The 26,660-nt window shown below is 41.7% G+C and overlaps 1 protein-coding gene across 1 annotated transcript in view; it reads right to left on the reverse strand.

Annotated features, from left to right (window-relative positions):
• The window catches only part of SCN8A (sodium voltage-gated channel alpha subunit 8), a 200,094-nt gene that overhangs the window by 123,501 nt on the left and 49,933 nt on the right, over positions 1-26,660 (reverse strand). Inside the window, exon 2 of the mRNA XM_027967303.2 lies at positions 3,565-3,894. Coding sequence (XP_027823104.1) covers positions 3,565-3,840 — 276 coding nt within the window. The 5' untranslated portion in view covers positions 3,841-3,894. The remainder of the gene's footprint in view (positions 1-3,564; positions 3,895-26,660) is intronic.

A 26,660-nucleotide genomic window follows, 5' to 3' on the forward strand; every position in this document is an offset into this window, starting at 1 on the left:
TTTTGCTGAATTTTTAACCATGGAAACATATTACCTACTTTATTTTTTGGCTACACCACACGGCTTATGGGATCTCAGTTCCCCAGCCAAGGATCAAACCCGCACCCCCTGCAGTGGAAGCACGGAGCCTTAACCACTGGATCACCAGGAAAGTCCTTGTATCACCTATTTTTAATATTAAATACATTTAAAAGTTTAATGTCCTTTAAATTCAATTATTTGCAGGTAGCACTTGAAAAACAAGAAAGAAACACTTTGTTTGGAGACATCCAAAGGAAGCACCAAGAGGCAAAGAGCATGCAGCACTGGGAGGGCTGAGACAACTCAGAGAAAGGACGATCTGGACGGTGGAGGGCCATCCGGGGAGGTCAGGTGGAAAGTTAAAGGAACACCACTGTTCAGGGCCCCAAGCAACTCACGACAGCTCGCACCAGTACCAGCTTGTGCAGCAGTACCTTGAAAATGGGACACACATATCTTATGGCCCTGTGTCCCTGGACACTGTCAAGTCTACACTGGGATGAAACCAGAACTTTACTAATAGGGAACTAGCTTTCTTTCATCCTCTAAAATAAAGAGAGAAGGAAATGAGAAACCAGTTTCCATGAGTCCCAAAAATGATCAATGAGGTAGAAAACGAGAACCAAAAAGAAAAAATTAAGAAATCCATTTGTAGCATTAAGCAAAGGGAAGAGATTTTTACTTTGCAGGAATTACTTAAGGCAGCCCTTGAGAAACAAACAGAAAGAATGTCCTCTTAAAGTCATTTCTCCTCTCAGGATGTTTTGGTTTGTGGGTTGATTCCCAGTGTGCTTCCTCGTAGGGGAGACCTTGCTAATTCGGCCCAGTGAAAGGCCTATTTAGTAAGAAGTATTGGTAATGCTGGTGAAGATATGCAAGTGAATTTGAACAAACCTATTTCTTTAATCAACTGAAGAAGTCTTTATTTAAAAATAAAATCAATATCTCTCAAGTGCTACTAATTCCCTCTCTTGTCATAGGTGTTTATTTGCTTTATAATAATCATTAAACTAAGCATTTATATTTTATATGTATACAAAAGCACTTATATTTTAAGAATTTTTCTGCATGGTGGTGTATTTCAGTTTTTTTTTTTTTTTAAAGAATTTCAAAAAACACAATTAAAGTTATCCTTTCCATAAACTATTTACCCTGTGGTGAGGCCAAAGATCAAAATCAGATTTCCTATCATGAAGAGTCAGTCCCCTACTGGAGTGCCATTAACATCTGGCCTACCCAAAAAGGGGTAGCCATTAGGGCCAGAGACCCACTGTCTTTGGGGCCTCACTTCCAAGTTAGCACCACTGAAGTCTAAGGCATTGGGAATGAAAAGAGGCTGTCTAAAGGGCAGGAACCAGGGGAAAAGGCATGCAAAGGAAAACTAGGTTCTGATAATGAACCTAGTTCTCTAGTTTTAAGAAAACGAAATTTAATCTGTATCTGAGTTGGAAAAACAAATAGTTCAAATAAAAGCAAAGCGGTTTTAGCCACCTGAAAGGCCAGCGTCCACAGGGCTTTACCTATCGGTTTATTGCCATAAGGCTTCCCTGGTGGCTCAGAGGGTAAAGAGTCTGCCTGCAATGCAGGAGGCCTAGGTTCAGTCCCTGGGTTGGCAAGATCCCCTGGAGAAGGAAATGGCAACCCATTCCAGTACTCCTGCCCGGAAAATCCCGGTCAGGGGAGTCTGGTAGTCTATAGTCCATGGGGTTGCAAAAAGTCGGACTTTCACTTTATTGCCAAAGGAGTATTTTCTGAAAAAGTTCTACTAAGACTATGGATACCAGAGCAGGAAAGAGGAGGGAAATATATCTTAAAATATTTCAAAATTTTACAATCAATGAAATATTCTTCTAAAAACAGCCTAAGATTCCACGTTTCCTTATTCACTAACCCAGATATTTAAACTTTGTCTCCTTCCTCACCCACCTACCCCTATTCAGCAAAGGCCCAGATTAAAAATTTAGATTTTAAAAGAGGGATGAGGAAACAAGGAAATCGAAGACAGTTTATGAAAACTTAGTCCCAGAATTTGACACGTGACAAAGTCCTTAGAAGCCTTGTTCTACTGCTCAGTTCCTAGATGAGACATTTAGGCACAGAGAGGTGAAGTGGCTTACTAAAGGACATGAACTAATTTTGAGAAGATTTTTTCTTTATTTACTACTTTCCCCCGCCATGAACTATTTGTGGCAGCTTAAAAAACACACATACTAAAAAGATAACCATAAATAATAAACATGGTGAATTATGATAGAGCAAGGATTTCTTCTAATCTAGTACTTTTTATATCATATGATGTTTTGCTCCTTAAACTTTCTAAATTTCCCAGTAGAAGTTATAGGCTACTGATTCTGCTTTGTTCCCAGTAGACAGCTGTTCTGAGCTGCAAGAGAAGTATGCAGGTGAAGGGCCATTTTGTGTAGAAAATTACTCAACTGTTTTTGCCACTCAGAACTAAGATGCCTCCACAACTATAGCTTAATCAAGAGATCTGTTCACCTCAAGTCTTACTTCTGGCCAGTTGTTAAGATAAAGAAACAGAAATTTCTTCCCAAACAGACTGAAAGACAATTTTAGTTAAGGTCAGTTTAGAAGGCAGTTTGGTTAATAAAGGCAGTTAAGCTTTATATTTGTAAATATGTAATTACACAAAGTCCTTTCCCCCTTCATCTGGAAACACCTTTGGATTTAATTCTTTCAATGACACCTGTCAAATGAGGGATCTCTAAAATGCTGTCTGATGTCAGCCTTTAGCATTTATGGCTAACTACTTGGCTTTTGGATTAACTGGGGGCTTTGCTTCTTCACTTGTTGCTTAGCTTCAAAAGATAATCATGAGAAAGAAACCCAAAGTTTTAGTCAAATATGCTAGGGAAATTTGTAACTCTTGGCCAAATGGAGATTAGTATTTCTTTCACTCACACTCCCTACCAGCAGGAATAACAGAACTGATTCTCATGTTAAGAGTCAGTGCTGGCGGAACTCAGACAACTGTGTAACAAGGCCAAAGACCTGGTCTTCTCACTGGCCCAGTTTGGTTTACTCTGTTCTATTGCTGTCCCCAGTGGTTATGGTCTAATGTCACAAAGGAGGCTAGGTTAGAGTACAAATTCATCTCTGTTACGTTAACAAAAGGCTCTGTCGATACTGCAACATCATTTTTATATTTAAAGATAGGATTCTCAATGTGTGTGTGAGCCAAGATTCTACAGGGCTGTACCATCTCTCACTATGCCATTTTTTCTTGCACTATATCAAACAGTCCCCATTTCATTTATGTAACCCCTCCTTTTTTTTAAAATAAATCTTTTTCTGATTTGACATGGAGCCAAAAACAGAAGCCTTATTAACAGATTGAGAAGACCCACAAATGACTCTTGGTAGCAATTAAAACAAAAAAGAACCCCCATAAACCAGAACTGAAACAAAAGTTTAACTACTTATCCAAACTCTGGCAAAGAGACACAACTCTTTCTCCCCCTCTCCCCTAAGCCTGTTAGGAAAGGGGCATCTGACGCTGCTGCTCCTTCTCCTCCAACTCACTTTCTGCGTCAGATAGTATGGGTCAAAGTCCTCCAGGGGAACCGCGACCAAGCCTTGTGGGATGTCCCCGTAGATGAAAGGCAAACTCTTCCCTGCCTCCAGGTCACTGTTTGGCTTGGGCTTGCTGTCCTCATCGTCCTCCCGATGACTGCCGTCGGCCTTGGGCGGTTTCTTGAGCTTGCTCTCGGCAATGCGCCTCTCGATGTTTGCCAGTGACTCAGGGGTGAAAGGCTTGAAACTATCAGGGCCTGGTGGTGCGAGCAGCCGCGCTGCCATCTTCTCATCCTGCAGCAGCTTCGTTAGTTATGCTGCGTCCAGGACAGGTCAGCTCTGGAAGAAACAGCAACACAGACAGCATTAATCAATCACTACTCTAAAAGGAGGCCAGACCAAACCATCTCACGCTCAACCTCCATTCACAGTCTTTGCAACATGTAGTTTCTTCCATGACACGGTTATTTTTCTCTTCAGAAAATCTGTGACATGAACGGACAAGGCGATGTTCATAACCACCCCCTCAGGGGAATGAGCCGGAGAAGGCAATGGCACCCCACTCCAGTACTCTTGCCTGGAAAATCCCATGGACGGAGGAGCCTGGTAGGCTGCAGTCCATGGGGTCGCTAAGAGTCGGACACGACTGAGCGACTTCACTTTCAACTTTTCAGTTTCCTGCACTGGAGAAGGAAATGGCAACCCACTCCAGTGTTCTTGCCTGGAGAATCCCAGGGACAGGGGAGCCTGGTGGGCTGCCGTCTCTGGGGTCACACAGAGTCGGACACGACTGAAGCGACATAGCAGCAGCAGCAGCAGCAGGGGAATGAGCAGCCAAGGAGATCAAAACATGGGAGTCTTCTGGATTGCTAGTTTTTATTACTGACTTAGTACAACTCACCATCAGGGACCAGCTCCAAAGATACGTTCCATACCCTCCATGTTTAAGTGAAAAAAGTCAGACAAATACAAGTACTATATGCTATCACTATATGTGGAATCTAAAAATGACAAGAGACTAGAGAATATAACAAAAGAGAAGCAGGCTCAAGATAGAGAGAAGAAGTCACTGGTTTGTTGTTTAGGTGCTAATTCGTGTCCAACTCTTTTGCGACCCCATGGAATGTAGCCTGCCAGGCACCTCTGTCCATGGGATTTCCCAGGCAAGAATACTGGAGGGGGTTGTCATTTCCTTCTCCAGGGAACCTTCCTGACCCACGGATTGAACCCATGCCTCCTGTATCAGCAAGTGGATTCTTCACCAGAGCCTCCAGGGAAGCCCAAACTAGTGGTTACCAGTGAGGAAAGGGGAGGAGAGGGGGGGTAATCTAGGGATGAAGAGGTACAAACTATTAGGTGTAAAATAAGCTACAAGGATATAAAGGACAACACAGGGAATGTAGCCAATATTTTATAAAAACTATAAATGGAATATAACCTTTAAAAACTGTGAATCACAAAATTATATACCTGTAACTTATATAATATTGTACAGCAACTATACTTTAATAAAAAAAATAAAAGAGATTTTTCTTATAGACAACATTTAAAAAAAATAAAGATCTATTCCATACTCTCAAGGAACATCTATTCTAAGTAAATGAGGATATTTAACACTACCCAGAAGTGCACATCCACTCTGGAAATCTGCGCTCAAGTCATCTTCCCCTCCTAGAACTCTACTCCCTAAAGACCGACTCCTTCTTCCAAGGACCACACAAGGGCAAACTGTCACTCTTTCCACATTTCAGCTTCTGAAAACACTGAACCCTTCAAAACTTTGGAGGCACAACATACAGCATAAAAGCACTGCCATGGGCTTCGGCTCTTTTGTTTCTAGTTCTTTTTCAATTCACACAGTTTTGTAAAAGTCGGTCTGGGATAAAAGTCCAGACCAAGCTGATGGCCAAGCTCATGCCAGAGAAAATCACAAAGCAATTTTCTTCAAGGAGAGGGCAGACATTGCTCCACGCACCTCCCACTCAGCAACAGGAAAGCAAGTGGAGGCGGAATCTTAAGACATTTTCCTCTGAGGCACAGCCTTGCAGGATGAATGACAGCAGAAAGGCCCCTGAGCTGGGCTCACGCCAGAAGGGCAGGAAGTGAGAACTGAATCACAATGCAAATTCCCTTCTCAACAGAGAACCTGAAGGAGTGCCATACGCGAGCCAACGATTTCTGAGCAAGGGATCCGAAAAGCCCATTTTCGTGTATGTTTATACAGAGTCCTAGGTTACTGAAATACACATCTGGGAACAAGGGCTCCCTACTGTCAAAGCCACAGTGTTACAAAGGCCACAGGCAGGCGAGTCTCCCGGTGAAAGCTCTAGTGGTGCGGTGTTGCTGCTTCTCCCTTTCATCCTGTGAGCTCTACAGACTATCCAGGAAATTGTCTTAAAAGGCCAAAGACTGTTCCTTTCCTCCTGCTTAGCCCTTAGGGTCCTCTTCAAGGTAAGTACCCATAAAACTTGAGGCTCCTCAAGAGAACAGTAGTAGAGTTATCTCTAAATAATTTGGCAGTGAAATACCCAAGGGCTCTTTTCATATTACAAATACACCTGCTGCTGCTGCTAAGTCGCTTCAGTCGTGCCCGACTCTGTGCGACCCCATAGACGGCAGCCCATCAGGCTCCCTCGTCCCTGGGATTCTCCAGGCAAGAACACTGGAGTGGGTTACCATTTCCTTCTCCAATGCATGAAAGTGAAAAGTCAAAGTGAAATCGCTCAGTCGTGTCCAACTCTTTGTGATCCCATGGACCGCAGCCCACCAGGCTCCTCCGACCACGGGATTTTCCAGGCAACAGTACTGGAGTGGGGTGCCACTGCCTTCTCCGCAGAGAGCCCCAATTCTCCATTGGTGGTGAGGTGGTGGTGACATTTTCCAAAGGCAGTGCATGGTATCCATGCAGGCTGATCAGCTCACTGGGCTACAGACTGGCACCAGGGAGGCCAGAACCACAAGTTCGCTCCCACTGCACGCACACAAAACGCCGTCCCACGGATGGTGGGATCAAAGAAATCATTTCATGTATGAGGCATGGGATTTTAGAGCTGTGAGGGATTTTATATATCCAGACCATTTCAAGAATTAGGAAACTTGCAGTCAAAAGAGATGAAACAATTTGCCCAAAGTCACATGGCCAGAGGGAAAAAAAAAATCACAAAGAACTCTTGACTCTTCCTACTCATACTTCTTTTATCATGACAAGTATCAGCTGCCCATCTTCTGATCCTACTCTGACTCCCACTATTCCTCAACAGGAATAGTCTGGTTCAAGCAAATCACAGGCTAATGCCAATCGTTCTACTGATTTAAGACTTTACTCATATTGTTTTCCCCAAACTTAAAGTTCCTTTCCTCTTATCAGTCCCCGAATTGCCTTACTCCTCCAGAGAACCTTCCCATCAGCTCCAGGCTTTACTAATTTTTTTCCATGTGTGAACTCCTACAGCTTTGTCATGATCTCAGCTAACATTCATCACATGTTTGCTATGTTCAGGTATTGTTCCAAGCACCTTGCTTGTATTAAGTCATTTAATCTCCAGGAAAAACTCTAAGGTAGATATTATTATTGTCCCTATTTAACAGATGAGGAAAAAGAGGCAGAGACCTAACTAACATAACTCGTCCAAAGCTACACAGCTGAAAAACAACAAAGTCAGGATTCAAGACATCCTACTCACATTTGTTTTGGCTCTCCGTTATTAATCACTTGCACTATATAAATCTTCAGAGGGCTTGAGGGGTATCTTAAACTTCTTTTGTATCCTTTTCACAGAGTTTAAGATTATGCCTGGAACCCATAATTGGTCCAATACCTGGGGCTCCTCGGCTTCCATAGCCACACTCATTTTCAACCTTGGGTCACCCTCGGTTTCTCTTAGACGGCAAGGAATACTGCAAAAGGAAGTCACTGCAGATGCTGACAAATCCTTGTGACCTGACTGCACACACCTGGGTTCTTCCCAGGTAACGCCATCCTACAAGAAGTCCTCTGCCTTTGCCTTTGTTTACCCCTACCTTCTGCAAGACCAGGTTCCCTCAGTGATTCCCGCTCTCCATCACAGTCTCAATCTCTGCTTCTCCTCTCCTACTTCTGTGCGTCCTCCTCTTATATCTTCACATCCCCCCCACCCAGCTTCATTTGGCTTACGTGATCCTGGTCCTCTTCTGATGCCCTGGTTCTATCCATAACCGCAGTCTCTTCGTCCTCTACCACATTCTTCTTCTGTAAGGGCTGGCTTTCTACAATCTCTCTGCATCTCTCCTCCTTTGAGGGATCTCATCTACTCCAAATGATCTCTTTTCAGATTTCTGTCACCAGCCCTGATTGCTCTTCTGGGCCCCACAACTGCCTGTCACCACTTCATCACAATTAAAGCATTTGAAACCACTCATCCTTTTACTTCCAAAACCTGGCTTTCCTAATTCTGTTACTGGACCATCATTCCTCCAGCCATCTAGTGTGGAACCTCGGTCCTCTTTGCCCCATCATCCTTACTTTGACCAATCAGTCATCAGCCTCACTAAGTCTTTCTTCTTCCTTCAGAGTTTCCATTTTCAACCTAATTCAGGTCCTACTGCAATACCGTCCCACCTGTGGACCAGTCCTCAGTCCACTAGGCACATCTCCAAAGATCTGTTTCCCTAAAACTCTGCTTCTGTTACGTCATTTCCCTCCCTTGAATCTAGTGGAGTTACAGAACAGAATCCAAACTCCTGCCATTTCACTGCCATTCAAGGTTTTTGCAAACTTACACTTCTCAAATACTCACCTACAACTTTATACTTCTCAAACACCCTTTTATACTGCTTCCCTACTCTGGTGACTCATTTTTGTTTTAATTTTCTAGTTTTCCTTTTTTTTTAAGGTAGGACAATAAAGTATACAAATCTTAAGTGCACAGATTGGTTATTTTGTAACATGTATATTAGGTATTAATATGTGTATACCACATAATAATATAATATCTGTGTAACCACCACTCAGATTAAGATACAGAAGATTTATTCCCAGCTCCCTAAACGGCTCTCTTGTGCTCCCCTATCAATAACCACTGTGACCACCCCTGCCCAGCAGAAGCTATTCTGACATACATCATCATAGATTAGCTTGACTTTAGTAGAATATAATATACTCTGCAAACCTCAGGTTTCTTTCTGTGAAATTTACCTTTGTGTGGTGTAGCAGTGTTCATTCTTTTCATTGCTCTATAGTATTCCACCTAAGAATACAGCACTATTTATTCGTCTATTCTACTCTGGTAGACATTTGGGCTGCTTACAGTTTCAGTCCATCATAAGCAAAAACTGCTCAGAGCCTTTCTGGGCATGCCTCTTGGGAGCTACACGTGCTCCTCTCTTTCCAGCATACAGGAGGGAGTGGAATACTGGGCTCAGAACAGGGCATGTGTTTATTCAGCTTTAGTGACACTTCAACCAGCAAGACAAGAGGGTTCCAGTTGCTGCACATCCTCACCAACACTGAGAAATGACAGTCCCCTTAATTTTATCCAGTTCTAGTGAACATATATATATATATAATGATATCTCACGGGTTGTTTTTTTTTTTAAACTTCATGAGGTGAAATTAACTACTTTAAAGGGAACAACTCAGTGGCAGTTAATACACGCACAACCACCGCCTCTGCATGTGTGCTAAGCCACTTCAGTCGTGTCCGACTCTTTGTGACCTTATGGACTGTAGCCCACCAGGCTCCTCTGTCCATGGGATTCTCCAGGCAAGAATACTAGAGTGGGTTGCCATGCCCCCTCTCCAAGGGATCTTCCTGACCCAGGGATCGAACCTGCGTCTCTGATGTCTCCTGCATTGGCAGGAGGGTTCTTTTTTTTTTTTTCAATTATTTTAATTGGAGGATAATTGCTTTACAATATTGTGATGGTTTTTGCCATACATCGACATGAATCAGCTACAGGTGCACATACGTCCCCCCATCCTGAACCCTCCACTGACCTCCCTCCCCACCCCATTCCTCTGGGTTGTCCCAAAGCACCAGCTTTGAGTGCCCTGCTTCATGCACTGAACTTGCACTGGTCATCTATTTTACATATGGTAATACACATGTTTCAAGGCTATTCTCTCAAATTATCCCACCCTTGCTTTCTCCCACATGGTCCAAAGGTCTGTTCTTTACATCTGTGTCTTTTTTTCTTTTTAATTTTTTATTGAAGGATAACTGCTTTACAGAATTTTGTTGTTTTCTGTCAAACCTCAACATGAGTCAGCCACAGGTATACACATATCCCCTCCTTTTTGAAGCTCCTTCCCATCTCCCTCCCCATCCCACCCCTCTAGGTTGATACAGAGCCCCTGTTTGAGTTTCCTGAGTCATACAGCAAATTCCTGTTGCCAATCTACTTTACACATGGCAATATAAGTTCCCATGTTACTCTTTCCATACATCTCACCCTCTCCTCCCCTCTCCCCATGTCCATAAGTCTATTCTGTATGTCTGTTGCTGCCTTGTAAATAAATTTTTCAGTACCATTTTTCTAGATTCCATATATGGGCATTAGAACACAATATTTATCTTTCTCGTTCTGATTCACTTCACTCTGTGTAATAGGTTCTAGGTTCATCCACCTCATTAGAACTGACTCAAATGTGTTCCTTTTTATGGCTGAGTAATATTCCATTGTGTACATGTACCACAACTTCTTTATCCGTTCATCTGTTCATCTTTGGACATCTAGGTTGCTTCCATGTTCTAGCTGTTGTAAATAGTGCTGCAATGAACAATGGGATACATGTGTCTTTTTCAATTTTGGATTCCTCAGGGTATATGCCTAGGAGTGGGATTGCTGGGTCCTATGGTGGTTTTATTCCTAGTTTTATAAGGAATCTCTGTACCATCTTCCATAGTGGCCGTGTCAGTTTGCATTCCCACCAACAGTGCAAGAGTGTTCCTTTTTCTCCACACCCTCTCCACCATTTACTGTTTGTAGACTTTTTGATGATGGCCATTCTGACCAGTGTGAGGTGATATCTCACTGTGGTTTTGATTTGCATTTCTCTAATAATGAGTGATCTTGAGCATCTTTCATGTCTTTGTTAGCCACCTGTATGTCTTCTTTGGAGAAATGTCTGTTTAGGTCTTTCCCTCACTTTTTGATTAGGTTGTTTTTCTGGCATTGAGTTGTATGAGCTGCTTGTATATTTTGGAAATTAATCCTTTGTCAGTTGTTTCATTTGCTATTATTTTCTCCCGTTCTGAGGGTTGTCTTTTCACTCTGCTTATAGTTTCCTTTGCTGTGCAAAAGCTTTTAAGTTTAATCAGGTCCCACTTGTTTACTTTTGTTTTTATTTCTGTTACTCTAGGAGGTGGGTCATAGAGGATCTTGCTTTGATTCATGTCATCGAGTGTTCTGCCTATGTTTTCCTCTAAGAGTCTTATAGTTTCTGGTCTCACATTTAGGGCTTTAATCTGTTTTGAGTTTATCTTTGTGTATGGTGTGAGGAAGTGTTCTAACTTCATGCTTTCACATGCAGCTGTCCAGTTTTCCCAGCACCATTTATTGAAGAGGCTGTCTTTGTCCCATTGTATATTCTTGCCTCCTTTGTCAAAAATAAGGTACCCATAGGTGCATGGGTTTATTTCTGGGCTTTCTATCTTGTTCCATTGGTCTATATTTCTGTTTTTGTGCCAGTACCATACTGTCCTGATGACTGCAGCTTTGTAGTATAATCTGGAGTCAGGAAGGTTGATTCCTCCAGCTCCATTCTTCTTTCTCAAGACATCTGTGTCTCTTTTGCTGCCTTGCATATAGGATTGTCATTACTGTCCTTCTAAATTCCATATATATGCATTAATATACAGTACTGGTGTTTCTCTGACTTACTTCACTCTGTGTAATAGGCTCCAGTTTCATCCACCTCATTAGAACTGACTCAAATGCGTTCCTTTTAATGGCTGAGTAATATTCCATTGTGTGTGTACCACCACTTCCTTATCTCTTGGTCTGCTGATGGACATCTAGGTTGTTTCCATGTCCTAGCTATCACAAATGGGCTGCCAACAAACATTGGGGTACATGTGTCTCTTTTAATTCTGGTTTCCTCGGAGTGTACGCCTAGCAGTAGGATTGCTAGACTGTACGGCAGTTCTATTTTTAGTTTTTTTAGGAATCTCCAAACTGTTCTCCATAGTGGCTGTACCAGTTTGCATTCCCACCAACAGTGTAAGAGGGTTCCCTTTTCTCCACACTCTCTCCAGCATTTATTGTTTGTAGACTTTTTGATTGGAGAAGGCAATGGCGGTCGCCATTCTGATCAGCATTGAGTTACTACCTATTGTGATTTTGATTTTCATTTCTCTAATAATGAGTGAGGTTGAGCATCTTTTCATTTGTTTATTAGCCATCTGCATGTCTTCTTTGGAGAAATGTCTGTTTTGCCCACTTTTTGTTTGGGTTGTTCGTTTTTCTAGTATTGAGTTATATGAAGTGCTTATATATTTTGAAGATTAATTCTTTGTCAGCTGTTTTACTTATTATTTTCTCCCATTCTGAAGGCTGCCTGTTCACCTTGCTTATAGTTTCCTTCATTGTGCAAAAGCTTTTAAGTTAAATTAGGTCCCATTTGTTTATTTTTAATTTTCATTACTCTGGGATGTGGGTCATAGAGGATCTTGCTGTGACTTATGTCAGACAGTGTTCTGCCTATGTTTTCCTCGAGGAGTTTTATAGTTTCTGGTCTTACATTTAGATCTTTAATCCATTTTGAATTTATTTTTGTGTATGGTGTTAGAAAGTGTTCTAGTTTCATTCTTTTCTACGTGGTTGACCAGTTTTCCCAGCACCACTGGCAGGTGGCTTCTTTACCGCTAGCAAACATTTCCATCACTTCAAAGTAAAACCATTTACTTGTTAATCAATTTTCCTCCATCCCTCTTCCCTATACCCACCCAACCCCACCCTCCTCAGCTTTTGGCAAGCATGGCGTTCGGTCTCTATAATCTACTGATTGATCTACTCTGGAAATTCATATAAATGGAATCATACAATATGTAACCTCTCATGTCTGGCTTCTTTCATTCACACTTAGCATGTACCAGTACTTCACTCCTTTCTACGGATGAATAATGTTTCATTACATGTATGTATCATAGTTTGCTCATTCATGCATCCACTGAGGAACAGCCAGGCGGGGTTCTTTCCTCTTCTTGATTACTGTGAAGAGAACACGCACATGCACTTATTTTAGTCCCTGTTTTTAGTTCTTTCAAGTATAGACCTTTAGGAGTAGAAGAGCAGGGTCATACGGTAACTCTGTATTTCACTTAAGTATAGACCTTTAGGAGTAGAAGAGCAGGGTCATACGGTAACTCTGTATTTCACTTTTTGAGGAAACACCAAACCGTTTTTCCACAGAGGCGAAACCATTCTGCATTCTCACCCAGCAAGGTTCCAATTTCTTTACATCTTAGCCAACACATAGTTTCCTTTTCTTTTTTTTTTTTTTTTTAACAGCCATCTTAGTGGATATGAAGTGGTAGCTCATTGCAGTTTTGATTTGCATTTTCCTAATGACTAATGATGTTGAGCAGTTCTTCGTGTGTTTGTTAGCTCACTGGAGTTTTAACTTGCTTTTCTATGATGATACTGAACACCTTTTCATATGTTTATTGACCATTTATTGACAGTTTAAGTGTTTGCCCAGTTTCTTCTACTGAGTCCTCTGCACTTTTCTATTTATTTCATTTTTTATTTATTTGTGGGAGTTCTCTGTACATCCTGCATACAGGTCTCTTGTCAGATATATTTCAAATATTTTTCTTGTTTTAACTTTCTTAATGGTATCTTTTGACAAAAAGTAGTTCTTGATTTTATTGAAATCCAATCTATCAATCTTCCCTTTCATGTGTGTGTGTTTTTGATGCTGTTGTTGTTATAAGAAATCTTTTTTTTAATCCCAAGGTCATGCATCAACAAGCTTACAATTTCTTCTAGAAGCTTTATTGTTTTAACCTTCTTATTCAGACTTCATATAATTTGGAATTGATTTTTGTATATTGTGTGAGATAGAGGTCAAGGTTCATTTTTTTTCCCTACATGGATATTCAACCGACTCAGCATCACTTAATTGTCTGATTACTGTTGTTTTCATTGACTCCTAAACACACTTTCATTTTCTTATTTTAAATCTCCTAAACTCTTTCTTTCCTTCTCATCTAAATTCTGTTCATCTATAAAACCAGCTTAAATTCCTCCTCCTTCTGAGGAATAAAAATAAAAATGAACTTTGTAGGTTTAGAAGGTAATTGGAGACCATTTAGCCCAACTTTCTTTAACTTCACAGATAAAAAAATTTAACAGTAAGTTATGGAACTGCTCATCAATTGGTGACAGATGCAGAGCGAGGGCACAGGTCTGGCCTCCAGTATAAGGCTCTCTTCACTATGCCACACCGTATCTGAGGCAATGCACCTCACCCATCATAAAAATAAGTGCAAGTTTTAGCCCCGAGAGCTCTGAAAGAGACTGAACCAGACTCAAAGTTGGTAGAGATCGGTGATTAGGGCTCCCTTCTGTTGGTCATCCAGGAGTATGAAGACCTTAAAACATCAGCTGTAGGCTGAAAACACACAAATAAAGGTGGCTCTGAAGAAAAGGGGGCAGAAAATGGCCCTGGAGTTAGGCTATGACGCAGATGAAGGAAGAGAAGTCACCAAGGAGGAGCTGCTGAGGGAAACACTACAGGCATGGGTACATAACAAGGATCAAACAGCAACGAGTACTGAACACTCGTCCCAGGGCTTCCTGGTGGTGTAGCAGTCAAGAATCCGCCTGCCAACCCAGGGGACGTGGGTTCGATCCCTGGTCAGGGAAGATCCCACATACAGCGGGGCAACTAAGCCCATGCGCCGCAACTACCAAAGCCCACTACCGAAGCCCATGTGCCTAGAGCCTGTGCTCCCCAACAAGGGAAGCCACCGCAATGAGAAGCCTGCCCACGCCCTCCCCCTGCAGCAGCTAGAGAAAGCCCAGGCGGAGCAACGAAGACACAGAACAGCCAAAAAAAAAAATCTTAAAAAAACTTCCTCAGACCTAAGAAAGAACAAATCAGAGGGCTCATACTTTTTGATATCAAAAATTATTACAAAGTTACAGAACCAAAGCAGTGTGGTGCTGGCATAAAGACAGACATATAAACCAATGTAATACATTAGACAGCCCAGAAGCAAATCCTCACACATATGGTCAAATGATGTTCAAAAAGAGTGCCAAAACCATTCATTGGGGGAAAGGACAGTCAACAAATGGTGCTGGGAAAATCCAATACCCAATGCAAAAGAATAAGGTTGGACTCTCACCTTATTATACCATATACAAAAATTAACTCAAAATGGATCAAATATCAAAATGTAAGAGCTAAAAATATAAAACTCTTTAGAAGAAAACACAGGGGGAAAGCTTCATAAAGTTGAATTTGTCAATGATTTCTTGCATATGAAACCAAAAGCAGAGCAACAAAAGAAAAAATGGATTTATTGTGTATCATCGAAATTAAAAAACCTTTCTGAATCAAAGGACACAAGAGAGAAAAGGCAACACACGGAATGAGAGAAAATATCTGCAAATCATGTATTTCATAAGGGATTAATACTCAGGATACAAAAAGAGTTCCTATAACTCAGAAACAACGAAAAACCAAACTAATTAAAAAATGGGGACCGATGACTTGAACAGACGTTTCTCCGAAAAAGACATACAAATGGACAATAACCACATGAAAAGATGCTCAACATCACTAATCATTAGGCAAATGCAAATCAAAACCCCAATGAGATACCACTTCACACTCATTAAGATGGATATTATGAAAACAACAAGCATTAGAAAATGTGGAGAAACTGGAACCCGTGTGCTGTTAATGGAAACAGTATGATGCATCCTCAAAAAATTAAACAGAATTGCCATAAGATTCAGCAATCCCACTTTTAGGTACATATCCAAAAGAACTGGAAGCAGGGATTCAAACAAATATTTATAGGCTCATGTTAACAGCAGCAGTATTCACAATAGCCAAAAGGTGGAATCAACACAAATATCAATAGGCAGATGAATGGATAAACAAAATGGGCTACAGATGTACAATGGCATATTATTCAGCCTTAGAAAAGGAAGGAAATTCTGACATATGCTACAACAAGAATGAACCTTGACGCCAGTATGCTAAGTAAAATAAACTAGACATGAAAGGACAAATATTGTATGATTCCACTTAATATTCGGTACCTATAATCAAACGCATAGAGACAAGAAGTAGAATAGTGGTTACGAGGAGCTGGGGGGAGGAAGCAAGGGGGTTATCGTGTAATGAGTACAGGGTTTCAGTTTGGGATGACAGAAAAGTTCTGGAGACGGATAGAAGTGATAGTTGCACAGCAAAGTGAATAAACTCAAGTCTACTGAGTTGCACACTAAATGGTTAAAAAGGAAAGTTTTACATTTTGTATATTTTACCATTTTTAAAGAGAAAAAAACTGAAACATTTACTATACCCCTATTATATGCCAGAAACTGTACTGCTCATCAATATAGATCCTTGTCTTCAGGGACCTTTAAAGTCTTCAGAGGCAGAAGACAAGTAAACAGCAAAGTACAATAAGATAAATCCAACAGGCTTCCATAGACATACACAAGCAAGACATTTAATCTAGCTCAGAGAGATCAGGGAACGTTTCCAGCGATGAGTGACATCTTAGCTAAAGCCCAAGGCTGGTGTAAGTAGAAGATGGCAGGAAAATGGTTACAGCGTTGCAGGAAGAAAAACAGCATATGCAGACCACAGACAAGGGAGATTGGGCCACTTAGGTGCTGCGTAAGCGTTCAGTGTAACTGGCCTTTAGAAAACTAACAGCAGGTAAACGGGTGTCTATCAGGGAGGCACAATCATGATCATGTGAAATGGTTTTGATTTTATCCCGAAGGCAATATGAAGATCCTGAAGGTTAAATGACTTGATCAAAGTTACACTTTAGGAAGATTATTCCAGCTACAGTGCAAAGAATGAGGCAGGCAGGGGGAGAAGAGGTGGAGGTGGGGCAAGATCAGAATGAAGACGACCAGGTAGAAGACTGCTGAAGCAGTTCAGCTGAGAGAAAACAAAGGCCTGAACCAGGCAGCAGCAATAGGGGTTATGCACAGAATGGAAGGTCAACTAACTGAAGTGGGAGGTAAGGCAGAAGGAAAATTAAGAGGCCCAGATTTTTGCCAAGGGCAATGCAAGGTAGTAAAATTCAGAGACAGGGAGTAAGATGTGATGCACAGCTCTGGGCTTAAGATTATGACTTCACTTTTAACATGGGGAGTTTCAGTTGCTTTGGTACATTCACATGGAGGCTCTGAAGAGCCAGGAGATATGTGGTTCTGAAGTTCAAGGGAAAGACTTAGGGACAAGAGCTGAAAGGAGAGAAGCAACTTGGGACAGAACTATAGCTAGACTCTGAGGACTGCCAGCCAGTCTTTGCAAGTTGATATATAGCTCGCTTGGAATGAGCCAGAGGAGCAGCTCTGCACTGGGAGGAAGGTGGGCGGCTCTTATCACAGGAGAAGAGAGAAAAGAGCCAGATGGACAGAATTTACACTGTCCCCACTCCCTGGACCCCCCCTTCCTCCAATGAAAACTAGATGCTAGGTGGCCAATTTTCTCCTTTGTCACGTACAGATTTCATTTTGGAAAATCCTGTAACAATTCTAGACATTGAAATAAAAGCAATTTTGTCAAATCTTAATTTTACTCATTTGAAACAGATAACATTACAGTCCTAAGGCCTTTCTTGATAACATCAAAATCTGGTTTTCCCTCCTAAAATACCTTCTGACCCATCCCTACCCCCAGCGAATGTCAGCACCCATGCTAACTGATAGCTGCCCTGTGCATTCTTCTGCCTCACAGGTTTTCTACCTTGTGAAGCCACTTCAAAGTTTGTTCTTCTTAAGCCTCACACCCACCCAACTTTCCCAAAGCTGAGCTATTTGACTATGATTCTCAATAAGTGGTCTCTTCCTAATCCTTGTAGGAGAGTCACTCTTGGCTGATTTGCATCTGTCTTCCTTCAGACACCCAAGATCTTGTTTACAGAATATTTTGAAAGAGGCCTAATATGGATATAAAGTTAAGATTAACCATCATAAGTAAGTAACTCTATCAGGAGGTACATGTGAAGCACAGACTTGAGTACTTGAATATTTTGATCTAAAAATGCTTTTAAATGAAGTCAAAGTCAATGATTACAATGATCTTAAATGGAACCAAAAGTTCCTCTGAGCAGGGCCCATCAGCCCAAAATGAAGTGAGATCTCCTCCTTGTCTATGTAGCCATACAACTATCAAGCCTAGCCTTCCATCTGCTTCTCAATAAATAGCCCAAGCAAGAGGTCATTAGACTTCCATCTCCCTGGCTCTGCTGACACTACAAGTCACAGTTTTCCTCAATTTTATCACCTATTCCCCAACACCAGCTTTCTTTTTCTCAAATTTAACCGTCCCTCCCTGCTCGTCCAGTTTATTCCACAAGGTACAGGAGCCTTCGCCTTTCCATCCCTTTGTAGACTGTGGTTGTTGCCCTCTCATCTATTGCCATCCTCTTCACAAGTCTCCTGATTCAAGTTGTTCAAGGCAAATAATTTTTCTTGCCTATTGCTTTATAACCAAAAAGGGTTTTGGTGATCTGTGGTTCTCTACTTCTTTTTGCCTCAATTCCAACACGCACATTAGTTTTTACCTTTAGTATCCTATGAATCTTTTTCGCAGTAATATTGAGACTGCCCTCTCACCTATGCGGTCCCTATCTCCCGTCCCCATGCAGTTGTTTAAAGAGAGCAGATGTCTTATTTTTCACTAGATGGTCTCCACGTATTCCAGAGAACTAAACGACTGACATATGCTTAACACTGAGGAAAGAAATCTCAATTAACAGGCATTCCTACCCCAAGGGAAGACCAAAGTGTTTAAGCAGCCATATTTTATCTCAAGTATCTAAGGCAGGCTCCTCAGTACAACTCCAGAGCTTGGATGAGAAATGTTCACTTTATACCATCTCCCATAAAGATCTGCTGGGCGTGGTGGAGACAGGAAAACCCCTCCATATGAAGGAACATGGTTGGGAGTGGAGCAAGGAAGTAGCTGTACACACACAAACATTATAAAATTCTTAATTATAACTGAGGAAATCAACAAATCTCATGTGTGCGCTCAGCCGCTTCAGTCATGTCCAGCTCTTTGCGACCCTATGGACTGCAGCCTGTCAGGCTCCTCTGTCCATGAGATTCTCCAGGCAAGAATACTGGAGTGGGATGCCATGCCCTTCTCTAGGGGATCCTCCCCACCCAGGCATTGAACCTGCATCTCTTACACCTCCTGCACTGGCAGGCAGGTTCTTTACCACTAGCACCACCTGGGAAGCCCACAAATCTCATACTTAATGTTGTTTTTTCCCTTTACTATTATTAATAGATACAGTTAATCAGCTTAAGTCCACTGAATATACGATTTGGGGTAGAGATTCACTGCTTCCGACCAAAAATCCAACAGCTTTAAACTCTGCCTCTACTGTAAAATGACTGTGAGACCTATGACTGTGACAAAGAGAACACAGGGGCTAATACAGCGCCTGACATGCGAATGGGTACAGTAAATACTAGCTCTCGATACGATCTGTATCACCAGTTTAATTTTTTCCACACAAGCTTCATAAAATAAGTAAAAATTCAAAACAATTTTAGCAAATCATTGCATAAATTCTGCTGAACCAAGATGCCATCATTGTAGATATTCATTTTTGGTGGGTAATCTATGATATGAAACCTAACCTAAAAATGTTCATTTTTCAGTTGATACAAAAAAATCCAAATGTGCTGTGCACAATTTAGGCAAGTTGTACATACTCTCTACTACACCACAGACTACACACAGCCAGGGGCAAGTTTGCTAAGTTTAAGTGAGGAATGAAGACGGTTTTACTCTTACCAGAGGAAGAGACGGTGGAAATGCTTACTGGACTTAACCTTTCACAACTGAGGATTAAGATACAGACTATGATAACAAAACATCACAGGGTTATATTACTTTCATCTGCATACACCTTTTTTCACTGTATTCAGAATTCAGAAATTAAGTCATGAGATGTTACAGCTAGCTTTGACTTTTCCATCTTCAAAATATAGCATTTGGCTATCATGATTATTATGAGGTTTCTGTTTTCCACTGGTAAGACCCTCGCCCATATGCTTCTGTAAAGCCTGGTGATTTGCAGTCAAAACAATAGTTGTGCACATGGTTGTGTCAGCTGTAGACAGCCGACATCACTGTTGCGGTGAAGTTTTTTTAAAATTAAGACATCAGATCAAGATCTCTACTACACCACAAAGGAGATACAATTTGAGGCCAAGATTAAGAAACTGATATTATAATTCAGACATTGTCACTGACCGGCCGTATGGCCTTTAATAAATCAATCCAAGCTTTGGTCTTATTTATAAAAGAAGGGAAATGCATGAAATGATTTCTAGAGCTGGCTCTGCAATTTGCCAGCTAACTGACCTTGGGAAAATTACACAATATTATGGAGCCTCCATTTCCTCATTTGAGGGTTAAATGAGATGATAAATGTGAAGTAGGTCTCAATAAATAAATGATAATCATAATATTAACAATAATAATAGTTAATATGGAGTATGTACTACATGCTCTAGGCACAGCTCTAAGAGCTTTTATAATAATTCTTTTGATTCTTCCTACAATCCTGTGAGGTAGTACTATTACTATCCCATATTACTGAAGCACAGAGATTAAGTAATTTGCCCAAGATCACAGAATGGTTTTCAAACCCAAGCTGTCTGGCTTCAGGGTCTGTGTTCTTAATCATTTCACTATACTACTTCTTGTTATCAGCACTTTTCCCCCTTCTCTGCACCTCTTCTGAGATCCCTTTCAGCTCTGCTTTCATAAAAATAGACTAATTAGCTACCCTGGACTCTGACAGGCTAAGCAAAGTTGGCTTCTCTGAGAGAATTACGAAAATTCTAAATGTACGGAGGCTTCGATCAGAAAGAACTGCGTCCTGATTCAATGCCTATCATCAAATAATTATGTGTTGAATAAAGGAATGAACACAGAGGCTAAAAAGAGGTCAAGTACTATTTGGCTGATCCTTACCATAACCATGAACAGGAATTCATCCATTCAATAAGCACTTCTTGGGTATCTACTATATGGCAAGCACTGGAAAGCTTACAGCTTAGAAAACTGACATCAGAACACATTCTCCTAAGTCATTATCTGGCAGCCATATTGCAAAGTAAATTTCCACACTGGATGGTAGAAAGCTGGATGAAAACTTTAAAGCTTGTTTGTTTTCAGGCAGTAGAGGTCTTTCTCAAATGCAATCTTAGATGAAATGTCAATATATAATACAGACAAAAGCATCTCTGTTCTGGTTGAAGAATGCACTGAGCCTGGAGCCCACCCTCGCTCCACCCATACCACCGTAAAGACATTTCTGCAGAGTGTCAAGATGGCTCTAGAGCTATTAACCACAACAGTGAGTCTCTAGCAACTCCAGAATTCAGTGGACATCTCTAACAGCAACGGACAGTGATTGTTTCCTAATAAAGTTCACTTGACATGGACACGCAGAAATATACGAACGTGGTTATATGCCTGTATGCAAGGCTGGTGCAATGTCTAGAGAGATTACTATAATGGCGCCCCACTCCAGTACTCTTGCCTGGAAAATCCCATGGATGGAGGAGCCTGGTGGGCTGCAGTCCACAGGGTCGCGAAGAGTCGGACACGACTGAGCGACTTCTTTCACTTTTCACTTTCATGCATTGGAGAAGGAAATGACAACCCACTCCAGTGTTCTTGCCTGGAGAATCCCAGGGATGGCGGAGCCTGGTGGGCTGCCATCTCTGGGGTCGCACAGGGTCAGACACGAGTGAAGCGACTTAGCAGCAGCAGCAGCAGCAGCGTAACATTGTCAGGCATTTTATAAACATTACCTGTAATTCTCACAACACCAAATTAAGCAGGTATTAACAGTTTCACTTCACAAGTGAAGAAAGTAAGACTTATATAAAAAATATGAATTCCCAAGGTCATATGGGAAGAGCCCCCTTCCAAAGCCCACAGGGTTTCCTCTATAGACTAAGGTCAAGTACTTGTCTACTCCAAAGAAGTTCTGCAACAGGAGGAAGACTTTCAATGGCAACACAAAAGCAGACAGCTTCGCAGGCAACTCACATGCTGCTTCACTGGTCAAAAAAAAGGTTAACACCTCAACTGGGTCAGACCTAGGGCATTCAAGCAACACTGAGCACCAAAGCCTTGCTAAGAGGTTGGAACATGGGCACCACCTATGGTTTTTGCTCTTCACTTGCAGAATCAATCACTAACATACACATTACCACACGTGAAATAGAAAGCCAGTGGGAGCTTGCTGCACGACATAGGGAACCCAAAGCCGCTGCTCTGTGACAACATAGAGGGGTGGGAGGAGGAGGAGGCTGGGAGAGAGGTTCAAGAGGGAGGGGACGTATGTATGCTGATGGCTAATTCATGTTAATATATGGTAAAAAAAAAAAAAACCATCGCAATATTGTAATTATCCTACACTTAAAAATAAAACATAAATTTAAAAAAAAATCAATAATACCCAGGCAGACCCATTACATGGTTACTAGAAGATCACCTACTTACCTAACTCAGAAGCAAGGCTCACACTTCCGTGAGGTTCTACGGGGGAAGGGAAGACAGGTCACCCAAGTATCTGCTGTGGCTCTCAGACACAGTGACTACAAGCAGGGAGACACACACACAACAGAAGGGTCTGAGACACAGCTTCAACCACGGGGTAACGAAACCCACCTCACAGGGTTACCATGAAGAGCAGAAGGGAGGGTATCTGCCGAGAGCTCTAGAAGTGTTATACAAATGTCAGTACACCAGTACACAGTCACCTGCCTGTGAACTGCTAGGAGGTCATTGCAGCAAACAATCCAGTGTGGTCAGCCACAATTAAAACCAGGGTAGATCTTTCCTGAACAAGATTTTAGACTTGTCAAGAATCCTAGGAGACTGAGCTGACAGAGGGACAATCTCTGCAAACAGTTGCGGAGGCTACAAATTAATGCAACCTCATATTTGTATGGGCTGTAACATTTACAGAGCATTCTCTTTCCTTTACCTCATCTCAGCCTCACTAGTGAGGTTAAAGGAGCAAATATTGCTAGATCAAATTTCACAGAAAAGGTACTTGAGGTTAGAGAGACCAACTGACTTGCCTTGATTCAAAATGCCAGTGTCACAGGGAGAAGGTATTAAAGAATCTGCTTGCCAACGGAGGAGATGGAGGAGATGCAGATTCGATCCCTGGGATGAGAAGATCCTCTGGAGGAGGAAATGGCAACCTACTCCGTATTCTTGCTTGGAAAATTCCACAGACAGAGGAGCCTGGTGGGCTATAGTCCATGGGGGTCACAAAGGAGCCAGATACGACAGCACACACATGCACATGTGCACACACACACACACTTTTCCATTTTCAAAAGAGGGAGAACTCCTTACCTGTTAAAACTAGCTATCTTCTGTATGCCAAAGAGAACATAAGAAGGGAAAGGGGAAAACTCTTTAAATAATAATGATGGTGATGGTAAAGAGGTCACGAAGAAAACCCTGAGAACGTGGCTGCTACTGGAGAGGAAGCAACAGTTAGAACTGGACATGGAACAACAGACTGGTTCCAAATAGGAAAAGGAGTACATCAAGGCTGTATATTGTCTCCCTGCTTATTTAACTTCTATGCAGAGTACATCATGAGAAACGGTGGGCTGGAGGAAGCACAAGCTGGAATCAAGATTGCCGGGAGAAATATCAATAACCTCAGATATTCAGATGACACCACCCTTATGGCAGAAAGTGAAGAACTAAAGAGCCTCTTCATGAAAGTGAAAGAGGAATGAAAAAGTTGGCTTAAAGCTCAACATTCAGAAAACTAAGATCATGGCATCCAGTCCCATCACTTCATGGCAGATAGATGGGGAAACAGTGGAAACAGTGGCTGACTTTATTTTTCTGGGATCTAAAATCACTGCAGATGGTGATTGCAGCCATGAAATTAAAAGACGCTTGCTCCTTGGAAGGAAAGTTATGACCAACCTAGACAGCATATTAAAGAGCAGAGACATTACTTTGCCAACAAAGGTCCGTCTAGTCAAGGCTATGGTTTTCCAGTAGTCATGTATGGATGTGAGTTAGACTATGAAGAAAGCTGAGTGCCGAAGAATTGATGCTTTTGAACTGTGGTATTGGAGAAGACTCTTCAGAGTCCCTTGGACTGCAAGGAGATCCAACCAGTCCATCCTAAAGGAGATCAGTCCTGGGTGTTTATTGGAAGGACTGATGCTAAAGCTGAAACTCCAGTACTTTGGCCACCTGATGTGAAGAGCTGACTCATTTGAAAAGACCCTGATGCTGGGAGGGATTGAAGGCAGGAAGAGAAGGGGACGACAGAGGATGAGATGATTGGATGGCATCACCAACTCAATGGGTATGGGTTTGGGTAGACTCCGGGAGTTGGTGGTGATGGACAGGGAGGGCTGGTGTGCTGTGGTTCATGGGGTTGCAAAGAGTTGGCCACAACTGAGCAACTGAACTGAACTGGAGACAGCTGTCAGTGCAGATGGGAAGTTGGGGACAGAAAGAAAAAGAGGAGACAGGACCTACTATATTGAGTGGCTAAAGAATACTCTTCAGGAAGTCTAGCGGTTTAATGGCCAACACACACTTTGATAACCTCTTCGAGAAGCATGCAGTGAAGACATATGTTACTCACTTAAGTCTTTTGGAGTAAGTGTGTTTTGTTCTCGGAGGCTTTGCTGCTGTTCTGTTTTGATGGTGCCTTAAGACAAAAGCAGGGTAGCTTACAAAAGCAGTTACATCTGAATTACAACGGCAAGTGGCAGGGTGTGGGCTGGGACTCCGTGCTTCTGCTTCCTACCCCAGTGCTTCTCTATGACAACACACTGCGTTTAAGCACTGTGGACTTGATGTGGACAGTCTTTTCAGAAGTATTTGTAAATTATCACCTCCGAATATATGGCACAGCAACATGTATCTCAATACTGTTAGTAATGCTTTCGTAATGCTATTTTTTCAAATGAAATCCTACAACTACACCCCAAGATGGGCTCACAGAAGTTAAAGGACGCCTTCAGTGTCACAAAGAGAGCAGGGAGCAGAGCCAGGACTGAACTCTTCATTCAGTGTGCTTTTCTGCAGGTTGATGCTTCTCGTTCAGGAAAAGAACGTTATAATGGGACAAGCACAGTGATAACAAGATAAGAACTGTATTTCTAATCTCATTTGTAATGCATTAACAAAAATTAATCTTATGCTTTTCCCTAAGATGTTCAAAGTTCTCTCTCTTATTTACGCAGAGATGGTGAGATTAGCAAAAATCCTGTAGAAAAATTAAAGGAGAAAATTGTTCATGGCTGTTATGGTGCCTTAAGTCTTGTTAACCACCTCACTGAGGATAAATGAATCTGACTAACCCTTAAGCACGACCCACACAACCTCTGGACAGTATGGTAATTCTAAACTGGTGGATATACTCTGAAAGTGGTATGAAGTTTAGGTTGGATGGTCTTCTGCTCAGAAACCTTCAGACTCTCGTTCTCCACTGCTCTTCAGACTCTCTACTGCTTTTGATTAAAATTTCAAATCCTTAAATGAGCACTCAGGGCCCTTTACAGCCTATTAATAGACACTCTCTGCTGGCATCCTGTGCTTCATAAACCATCCTCACTCCTGTATTTTTCCACTCCCACACCTGTGGCTGTGCCACTCCTGCCAGGCACATTCCCTCTAGTCAAAAACGGTCCACTCTCCCCTCAGCGTATCACTCCTAAAGTACAACGTTAAGTTCTCCGTTTCTGCTTCTTTCCCCCTACTTGATCATAAGCACTGCAAGCGCAAAGATCACACTTACTAATCACTGCATCCTCCAAACACTTCGCCTTGTGCTTTGCCCATGAAGAGGAATACAGTAGGACATCAGATAATTATGGCATTTATGAGAGAATAACCTCCAGTTTTTTTGTCTTAAGTAAGACAACGGCCATGCTGCGAAGCAAATTGACTCTAATACCTGTGAGATAATGCACCCATATGTCTTGAGATTGTCAATATTCAAGAGATCTAGGGCTCAAACCAACTAGATAACTAACTTTTCCATTAACTATCTTTCCACATACCCATAGTCCAAGAGTTCTGTGATAAAAGGAAGTGACGGTTTGGGAATGTGGCACTTGTTGTTAATAAAATGAAGCATCGCCTTTGGGCTGAAGTGGCCTTCATTCAGACTACAAGGTGGAAGATGGTAGCAGCTCTGAATCATTGGGCCCAACAGGCTGACTGACTCCTGAAAGTAACAGAAATATGATAGGTTGAGGCAGTCTATAGAAACTGAATTATTAAGGAGATGAATACTCAGGACAGCAGCTCCACTGTGGAAAGGTGGAGGCAGGCGGAGACTTGACTTGCTAGTTTTACAGGCATGTTCGCTGAAAACTTATCAAGTATGTAGTCACAGTTTCTGCCATTTTCTATATGCATGCTATACTGCAATAAGAAGTTTTTATAAAATGAATGATGACTAAAGAACTTAACTAATATTAAAAAGCATACCGCTTAAAGCGAGGTCTGAAAATAACATTGAAAATCAGATAAGATGAAGGAGGAATGAATTAAAACTTTAAAAACTCATTTATTTATTTCAATCCCAGGTATACTTTCTTCATTTCAGTACTTCCTCATTCATTAATTCAAGTAAGGCACCAGCATTTAAAACTCTAGCTTTTCACTTCTCCACTTAAAAGTTCCAGAGAAAATTCTGGAATTCTTATTACTCAATCTAATGACTTCTCTTGTACCTATGAGCAGAAAATATAGTTTATCAAATGGTTCAGTTTCCAGAATGTTCCCTTCAGCTGTGACCTTTGCATTAACTGGTTCATTCCGTTTACGCTTTAATTCAAGCATTACCAGTGCTTTCTATGTGCTGGACATTGTGCTAAAT

The sequence above is a fragment of the Ovis aries genome, chromosome 3 (assembly GCF_016772045.2).
Source record: "Ovis aries strain OAR_USU_Benz2616 breed Rambouillet chromosome 3, ARS-UI_Ramb_v3.0, whole genome shotgun sequence".
In the NCBI taxonomy this organism is placed as follows: domain Eukaryota; kingdom Metazoa; phylum Chordata; class Mammalia; order Artiodactyla; family Bovidae; genus Ovis; species Ovis aries.